Source organism: Doryrhamphus excisus, linkage group LG13 (assembly GCF_037039965.1).
Source record: "Doryrhamphus excisus strain RoL-2023G ecotype Guam linkage group LG13, RoL_Dexc_Guam_v1.1, whole genome shotgun sequence".
NCBI lineage: Eukaryota > Metazoa > Chordata > Actinopteri > Syngnathiformes > Syngnathidae > Doryrhamphus > Doryrhamphus excisus.
The window spans coordinates 20756263-20765527 of record NC_136369.1 but is presented as its reverse complement, the minus strand read 5'-3'; the positions used below and the strand labels follow the sequence as shown (position 1 = coordinate 20765527).

Sequence of the window (9265 nt, the reverse complement as noted above, 5' to 3'; positions counted from 1 at the left end):
GACGGTACGACACTGTCAACAATATTCCTCCTTATTGTAGCAACAGGTAACTTCCGGTTTGTGAATGACGTGCGACGCCATCTCTTACAGTAACGGCCACACGAGAAGGTGGTCGAGGAGGATCACGTGTGTCCAGTGTCCCGCCTCCTCGTGTCACCGGAGTGTCCGCGTGCGTCAGCGTGCCGCGTTTATAAGCCGCAGAAAGACGTGAGGCGGCTGAGCCCGCGCGCGGGAAGATGCTGACGCTCGTGCTCGTTTTGCTGGCGACCTCGGTCGCCGCCGACCGCACCGGAACCGTCGCTCCGCCGCCCGGAGCCGCTCGCCTCCAACTCCCTCACACCGGCGATGAGTACGCGGGGCTCGTCGAACCTGTGGCCCGGCCCGCCGCCGCCGCCGCCGAGAAGCAGGACCACCATCACGGGGGGGGATACCGGGTGGTCCAGTGGGAGTGGACCTACGTCCAGACTCCTTACGTCATCGCGGTGTGGCTCCTGGTGGCCAGCGTGGCCAAGATCTGTGAGTACACACGCACGGTTGCTGTTTGAACTGCTCCAAGTTTGTGTTTTGTTAGAAAATACATCATCTATCTTCTATAGGTGGCCTCCAAAGTCACCTCTAACCTTCAACATGTGTTCAGTGATGAGTTAATGAGTGAATGTGTAGGAACATTTCAATGCAGGCTGGACTTGGCTGGACTTGGCTGGACTTGGCTGGACTGAGACTGCTGAGTCATTTTTTAGCAGCTCGGCCATTTCATTAGGTACACGCAGGCTGCTTGCTGGTCCTAATATTTTGATGAGCTAGTATAGCTGAAGTCTTCATTTTCATGGTCGGCATGTAAGGCATTGGCATTGTCTGACGGGGAACGTTCACCTTCACCGCTGTGTCCCGACGTGGAGTCCATTCCGGCTCGCATTCCGAGGCAGACAACTGTTTGACTTCATCCCCCTTTCTGTTCCTATACAGAACAGTTCACCTCAGACTCACTGTATGGTCTGTTCCAGGGTCAAACCGTGGCCATTATCGATGCTTTATGTGAGTGTACAGTCAAGTTACATTGTCATATAAGCGTAAAAAGAAGTCAACACTTGATGAAAAAGTGCATTATATCAAGCTCACTGCTCTGCACTGAGGTCACATGACCGCTGCAGTGATGTCATTGAATACATACCTAATGAAGTGACCTCTGAGTGGATGCTGAGTCTTTGCTAAATCTTTGCACGCGAGTGGACGTTCATGGTGACGAGCAGCACAACGCCAGACCAGACACCGAGGACGTAGAACCCGACCCGGGTCGACGGGCGGCGTGTGACTAGTGTTAATGTAAACATGTTGTTGTCATGGCAGTGTTCCACTTGTCCCAGCGCTTCACCACAGTGGTTCCAGAGAGTTGCATGCTGATCCTGCTTGGTCTGGTTCTGGGCGGCCTGGTGCTCTTGGCCAATAAGAAGCAGCTGTACCAGCTAGAACCCGCCCTGTTCTTCCTCTTCCTGCTGCCCACCATTGTGGGCGACGCCGGGTACTTCATGCCGGCCCGGCTCTTCTTCGACAACCTGGGAGCCATCCTCATGTACGCCGTGGTGGGAACGCTGTGGAACGCCTTCTGCACGGGCTTCGGCCTCCACGCCGCCAAGCTGCTGGGGGTCATAGGTCAGACAGTCCAAAGTGTATGCGCTGTATGATGCTAATGGTTAGTTCACATTAGCAAAACATATCTGACTAATACGCACACAGATGAGCGTGTGGAGGCCGACCTGATGGACTTCCTGTTGTTCGGCGCTTTGATCTCCGCTGTGGACCCCGTGGCAGTCCTGGCTGTTTTTGAGGAAGTTCACGTTAACGACATGCTCTTCATCATCGTCTTCGGAGAGTCACTTCTCAACGACGCCGTCACTGTGGTGAAACGCACACACACACGCACACACACACACACAGCTCAGAGCCAGACCGGGTCAGAACCATCAGACTTCATGTTGACCATTTGCAGGAGAAGGATTCTAATCAAATCCAACTTTATTTATAAACCACTTTTCATACATATCATTTACACAGTTAAAAGCACAACAGGTCCCCTTTAGGGCGGACGAGTGGTTAGCGTGCAGACCTCACAGCTAGGAGACCAGGGTTCAATTCCACCCTCGGCCATTTCTGTGTGGAGTTTGCATGTTCTCCCCGTGCGTGCGTGGCTTTTCTCCGGGTACTCCGGTTTCCTCCCACATTCCAAAAACATGCTAGGTTAATTGGCCACTCCAAATTGTCCATAGGTATGAATGTGAGTGTGAATGGTTGTTTGTCTATATGTGCCCTGGGATTGGCTGGCCACCAGTCCAGGGTGTACCCCAAGACAGCTGGGATAGGCTCCAGCAGGGAGGATAAGCAGTAGAAAATGAATGAATGAATGAAAAGTCCCAGGTGAACCATTTGAAGATCCTACTAATAATGGCCTTTTCCACCTATATGTTCACAAAATGGCCGCCGCATCCATTCTCTTTTCAGGCGCTCCCAGGCCAGCGGTGGAGCGTAGTCCTTCCCAACCAGTCCGCCCCATGTCTGCCCTCAGGTCTCCTCCCAGTTGGACACGAAGGCCTCACCAGGGAGACGTGGGAAAAATGTCCAAGCCGCCTCCCCCTGTGGAGTCCAGATTTAGAGACGCTGCCAGTAAAGGTTGCAGCCCCCAGGGACACAATACCTGCACATGGGAGACATGAGATCCAAAGACCACCTAACCATTTCTTCCTAAAAAACCTATATTGGCTGTTCAGGCAAGTTTAAAGATGAAACTTGTTGGAGCAGATTAAGCAGCTTTCCTAATCCTCATCAGCACTCCGAATATGAGCTAATCCCGCCAACAAATGGATCAATCCGCCATGACCCGCTCTGGCACCTGCACGTGCACGAGGACGCCAGCATGAACCGGTCTTTGTCTATCAGCCAGAAGCTAACGCCTTGCGTCCATCCGTGTCTTCCAGGTCTTGTACAAGGTCTACATTTCCTTTGTGGAAGTAGGAGCGGAGAACGTGCAGACGGCAGATTACTTCAAAGGAGTGGGTAAGAGAAGAAGCGTCATTAACGTGTAACACAACAAAAGACGCCTTCCTTCCTTCCTTCCTTCCTGTGTAGCCTCCTTCCTCATCGTCAGCGTGGGCGGGACTGTGGTGGGTTTGGTCTTCGCCGTGGTCCTGGGCTTCATTACGCGCTTCACCAAGAAGGTTCGCATCATCGAGCCGCTTTTTGTCTTCCTCCTTGTCTACCTGGCGTACCTGACCGCCGAGCTCTTCTCGCTGTCGGCCATCTTGTCGTAAGCCTGCCGCAGAAGTCACTGGGAGGGAACCGGAAGGGCCAATCAGAACGCTGGGGTGTCTCTTCCCGCCAGAATGACCTTTTGCGGCATCGGCGCCAACAAGTACGTGGAGGCCAACATTTCCCAGAAGTCTCGGACCACCGTCAAGTACACCATGAAGACCCTGGCCAGCATTGCCGAGACCATCATCTTCATCTTCCTCGGAATCTCCGCCGTGGACAAGTCCAAGTGGGCCTGGGACACGGGCCTGGTGTCCTGCACGCTGGTCTTCATATTCATCTTCAGAGCCTTGGGTTTGTTGTCATAGCAACAAGATGACGCATGACCTCGTCGTGAAAGATGAAACGTCTGTGACCTTTGGCCACTTTCCCTCTGCAGGTGTGGTGGGTCAGACGTGGGTGCTCAACCGCTTCCGTCTGGTCCCGCTGGAGAAGATCGACCAGGTGGTGATGTCATACGGTGGCCTGCGGGGGGCGGTGGCGTTCGCTTTAGTGGTGCTGCTGGACGGCAAGCGAGTCAAAGCCAAAGATTACTTTGTGGCGACCACCATCGTGGTGGTCTTCTTCACCGTCATGTTCCAGGTGGGTCATTGTTAGGCTTAGTGGGCTTTGGAATTATTTCGCCAAACTTGAGTAGCCGTCGCTCGTAAACATGTCATCATCTTCAGTAGACCAGCAGATGGAGTCTCAGTACCAGGAATGTGTTTATTCCAGCAGCATTCCGCCTCAACATCCTGTTGCTGTGGAGAGCTTGACCTTTCCTCACGAGTGCTGAGTCATCTTACATCGTGTGCGTGTGTGTGTGTGTGTGCGTGTGCGTGTGTGTGTTAGGGTCTGACCATCAAGCCGCTGGTTGAGTGGCTCAAAGTTCCTCGTTCCACCAGCAGGAAGCCCACCATCAACGAGGAGATCCACGAGAGGGTCAACCTTCTTCTTCTTTCACTGTTTTTCGTCATGAATCATTACAAGTCATTACATCACACGCACACTCCTCGTCACGTATTCCTTTACGTGAAAGGTCAAAGTTCAAATGTCTGGCTGTGTGTGCGTAGGCGTTCGACCACATCCTGACGGCGGTGGAGGACATTGCAGGACTTCAAGGGTACCACCACTGGAGAGACAAGTAAGTGATGAAGGCGAGCGCCTGATGACGGACGGGTATCGATAGTGACTGATATCGATCGTTGTCATGATCATGATGATGTAACAATGGCGATGATGCTCAGGTGGGAGCAGTTTGACAGGAAGTACCTGAGCAAGCTTCTGCTCAGGAAGTCGGTGTACAGGAAGAGCGAGCTGTGGGAGGCGTATCAGAAGATCAACATCCGCGACGCCATCAGCGTCATCGACCAGGTAGGAAGGAGGCGGCATCGAGCCTCCGCTAATGACCTCACAGTCGTCACCCTGTGACCTCTGACCTTTGTGTTTCTCCAAGGGTGGAAACCTGCTGACTTCAGCGAGACTGTCGCTGCCCTCCATGGCCAGCAGGACTTCCTTTCCCGAGGCCACCAACGTTACCAACTACCTGTGAGTCTGTTACCTAGCAACTAACACGCCTTACGTCTGGGATGCTCGCTAACCCATGGGCCACCATTTGGGGGCACCGCATGGGGGGCGGGGCCCAACTAACCATGTTTGTGGCTGCAGGCGTGAGAACGGCAGCGGTGTGTGTTTGGACCTGCAGGTGATTGACAACGTTCCTGGGGCTAAAGTGGAAGAGGACATGGAGACACACCACGTTCTCGCTGAGAACCTCTACAAACCCAGACGTCGGGTAACGTGCACACGACACGTTTATGTTTGTGTGTGCGTGTTTGACGCGCGGCGCTCTGGCGTGTGCGTGTGTGTAGTACCAGTCACACTACAGTCGTCACTTCATGCCGGTGGGCGAGAAGGAGCGTCAGGACCGCGAGGTGTTCCAGAGGAACATGAGGAGCCGCATGGAGACGTTTAAATCGGGACGACACAAACGTCACAAGAAGGAGCGCAGTCTTAAGAAGGTCTTGGTCGTGCTTTCTCCGCCAAACCTGGTCTCTTCATGCTCATTATTGACTGACTAACATTTTGAACGTACAGCGACGAGGATCTGACGTAAAGGAGGACGCTGGAGACAAACCCAGAAGAAACATCAGCTGGCAGGACAAAGGTAAACGCAACCTGCGCTTCCTGCGCTTCCTGCGCCATGGACCACGAGGACAACACGCTCGACTTCTGTATGTGTGTGTGTGTGCACAGATCCTGTGGGGGTTCCTATGGAGTCAGAGGAGGAGAAAGGAGACGCTGACAAGGAGGAGGACATTGGTATCACTTTCATTGCTGAAAAAGTTGAAAGTCCCAAACAGCGGCCTTCATCAGGTACACACACACACACACACACACACACACACACTAAAGTGGCCTTGGTTTCTTCGTCATTATGATCAAAAAATGACACGTCCGCCCTCAGTCCCGGTGTCCCCGCCCACCAGCGGAGACAGCCATTTACCATGGAAAGGGGGCGTGTCCTCGCCCCCTCCCTGCGTGTCCCTGGAGGCCACTAAAGTGATCCCAGTGGACCTCCAGCAGGCTTGGAATCAGAGCATCTCCTCCCTGGAGAGCATCTCCTCGCCGCCCGCCCCCCCCAGCGAGCCCGTCCATCTGCGGGTCAGCGCCCTCTGCAGACCGGGAGCTCCCCGTCCCGCCTCCTACACTCCGTCGAGCAGCACATGGGGCGGCCCCACCCCCAAGGCGCCCCTGCTGGCCTCTTTCCAATTTCCGGACAAAAACAGAGAGGAGGAAGAAGAGGAGGGTGAAGATGTAGCATCACAGGAGATAAGGCCGCTCATGTCTTCTCTGAGACCTCCTGGTACGCTGCCGCCCCCACCCGCCTTAGCCGGCCCCGCCCCTGGCTCAGGGAGGCGGAGGAAGCCCTGCGTGTATCTGAGGAGCCTGGTGACAGCGCCGCCTGCTGGCAGCGACGAGACGCATGGCAGAGGCCCCACCCAGCTTTAAGCACACAGAGCCCTCAGCCAATCAGAACACTGAAACACAACCCTAAAGTATCTTTCTGTGTCATGTGATCACCTTTACTATGACCACTTGTCAGTCATGTGATTGAAGGGTGACCAGTGAATCAACACCACTATTACCGCGTTTCCTGTATTGCTGGCAAATAAACACGTGAGCGTATGTGTCTGTGTGTGAGATGATGGCGACATGGAGCCTGACGCTTGCAGGTTACCTCAACTGGTCTACAAAGTCCAGGCGAGTAGTTCTAGCAAAGGCAAATCAAAGTGGCAAAAAAGCAAAATAAGATCATAAGCCTGCTTAACATTCTGGGAGCGTAACGGGTTCTGTTTCACAAATCAGGCTTAGCCAGCTAACCTCGTATTTAACCTGGATTGGAGCGCTTACCAAAACCACCCAAGCCACTCTGTTGCCATGGTAACTGACATCTTTATTATGACAGCACAACGCGAATAACTACAGTGAATTCACACATTTATTCCATTAACATGATAGCATGCGTTGAAATGCAAAACAAAAGTAACTTGTTGATTTTTACTTTAATGAATATTATTTATTTTTATAGAAATATGAATAACAGATCACGATTGTTCAAGTTGTTTCTAAAGCATCTGAAAAAAGTCCAGTGAGTCAATATCATCTGAAATTTCCCTTTGTGGGACTAATAACGGAATATCTTAGCTGTAAATTTTCTCTTCCTGAAAGTAAGTCGAGGCAACACCGCTCTCGTCATATTTTATTTATTTATTATTCAACATTTTGTCCAAATTCTTCGTTTTAATGTTTGAAATGTGCTGCTTTGACTGGAGCTCCACTAGCATCTTTGCTCGCTAGCTTTAGCCTAGCCAATGAATGGTTCTTTCTGGCGAGCTGAGCTGTAAATTGACCTTTTTTTGTGGAATAGAAATGGACTACATTTGGAGTTAACACGTACATTGGTAGCTCCAGATATTTGTTGCTCAAACTAGATGTGTTTATATTCGGCTACTGAGGTCAATGCTAGGTGCTTATGAGCTAACGTGAGTCATATTGTTGAAGTTAGCTTGGCTCACGATCAACTTTGCTGTTTAGAAACATGTACTATAGGAGTTTATTAAGCGTAGGGGGGGGGTGTATTCAAACTACACGTAAACTGAAGGGAACAAGTTCTAAGTTCGAGTCTATTTATTAATTTTGTCCGGTGTTATCGATTGATTATTGAATAGAATATGATACAGACATTAATATTGACGATGACGCATGCCTGCATTGGGTTTGATACAATACTGCCACCTGGTGACCAATCCTTGCCAGTGACCAAGCGGGCATCAGCAGAAATAATTGTTGCTCGTGTTATTGTGACATCTGCTGGCCGATTAGTCTAACATGCTTCTTGTCATTCTTCGGAAGGCCAGGAGGAGGCGGTCTCTTCCGTGTGACTGAAGCGGTTCAGCGGCGGCGGGGCTCCTGATTGGTCGGCTGCAAATGGCCCCGTGAGGTGGAAACATTCTTGTGAGATGAGCCGTGCTTCATCACAACACAACAGTGCATGTCCACCTCCGCCTTTTATAGATATCGCATCAGTCGTGAGGGTTGCTGGGTAATTACCACTCTGACCTGCTTGGGCACGCGAACGCAAGCTAGCACACGCTAGCACAAGCTAGCACACGCTAGCACATGCCCTAAAGAAAACTTTACCCAAGCCATGATTAGAGTTTATAGATCATACAGCTCTGCTGTTTTTGAAGGTTCTTCAGGACAGACTAAGCTAATCGAGCAGGATTCGTCTTCATTAGTGGCGGTGTGAGGTCAAAGGTAAGACCTCTTACAACCTATACGAAAAGTCATCAGTAATCAGCAAGACTGCCGTGACGTCACACACGCACATCAGGAAGTCAAAGCGCGGCAACATGGACGCGCGTGTGTGGTCCACGAAGATGAACAATAGAGTTAGTGTCAGGTTTATTCCCGATGAACTATTTAAAGATGTGCTCTGCTTTCTAAAGAATGTCCTCTTCGCTCCTGGCAGCTCAGAAACTCACGGAGAGGGAGGGCGAAAAGGGGGCGGAGCCGTCTGAGGGTTCAGACTGATATTTTGTCAAGCAGCTTCTGTGGGAACACATGCTGGATTTTCTCGCAGACTCCCAAGTGTGTGCGTGTGTGTGTTTGGATTCATCTGGGAATGTTTAGTGTGGATCAGTGAGGGCCGAGGGTAAGTTGTTGTCACCGTGTGACGTCAGTGCGCATGCTTGCATTCCCTGTTCCACTCGTCCGTCGTGTTTTATGTAGGATTGTTCCGGAAAAGTCCACAGGAATTCTGTCTGGCCTGTGTGTGTGTGTGTGTGTGTGTGTGTGTGTGTGTTCAACAAAGCTGCTTATCACAGAGATGAAGGAATTCTTCCAGCACAACTCACCGATCCTGGAATTGTTGGAATTGTATTGCAGTTTTCCAGATGCCAGAATGAGACGTGAAGATGCTTTCTCCTTATCAACATGGTGGACTTTATATGCTGTGAACATCGTACACATACTGCGCATGCTCACCGGGGCGTGTAAAGAATGTGAGCAGAGTAATTAGCCGGTGGGGGCGGAGCTTGTGCAGGTGACTGCTTGTCCGTGTGTGTGTGTGTGTGTGTGTGTGTGGGGGGGGGGGGGGGGGGGGGTGACTGAGTGGCTGAGGTGATGGATGTTAGCTCACAGAGGTCAAAGGTCCATTAGAACAGGGCAGGATGTTCTTCAGGTGTGTTCCCATTGGAATGTTTGCTTGCTTTTCCGTGTTCCTCGCCAAGAACTTCCCTCCACAGTGTGTGTGTGTGTGTGTGTGTGTGTGAGAGTGTGTGTTTGTGTGTGTGCGTGCTTGTTTCTCTTGAACGAGGCACTCCTGCAATGTTCAACATGTCCCAACACTGTTGAGATGTTGTGGTCTGATGTGGTCTGTGAGGGAAGAGGCTTCACTCTGACTCAGTGACGCTTCTTGTCG

The 9265-nt window shown here is 51.5% G+C and overlaps 1 protein-coding gene and 1 long non-coding RNA gene across 3 annotated transcripts; one reads left to right on the top strand and one right to left on the bottom strand.

Moving 5' to 3' along the window:
• Positions 1-141: 141 nt before the first annotated feature.
• slc9a5 (solute carrier family 9 member A5) lies at positions 142-6461 on the top strand. The gene is made up of 16 exons (XM_058088399.2): positions 142-516; positions 1348-1650; positions 1735-1898; positions 2970-3048; positions 3121-3298; positions 3374-3594; positions 3680-3882; positions 4132-4221; positions 4353-4423; positions 4527-4653; positions 4736-4827; positions 4948-5074; positions 5151-5300; positions 5377-5446; positions 5536-5655; positions 5747-6461. Exons 1-16 carry the CDS (start codon positions 237-239, stop codon positions 6289-6291), a joined length of 2820 nt encoding a protein of 939 aa, XP_057944382.2. The 5' UTR covers positions 142-236; the 3' UTR covers positions 6292-6461.
• LOC131139130 (uncharacterized) lies at positions 1312-8806 on the bottom strand. 2 transcript variants are annotated; one of them, XR_009132192.2, is made up of 3 exons: positions 8700-8806; positions 1731-1893; positions 1312-1634 (listed from the first exon to the last, which is right to left on the bottom strand). It is a non-coding gene; the product is annotated as an uncharacterized LOC131139130 (long non-coding RNA). The 2 variants fall into 2 exon arrangements; XR_009132193.2 differs by having other exon boundaries at positions 1755-1893.
• Between the last annotated feature and the right edge of the window lie 459 nt (positions 8807-9265).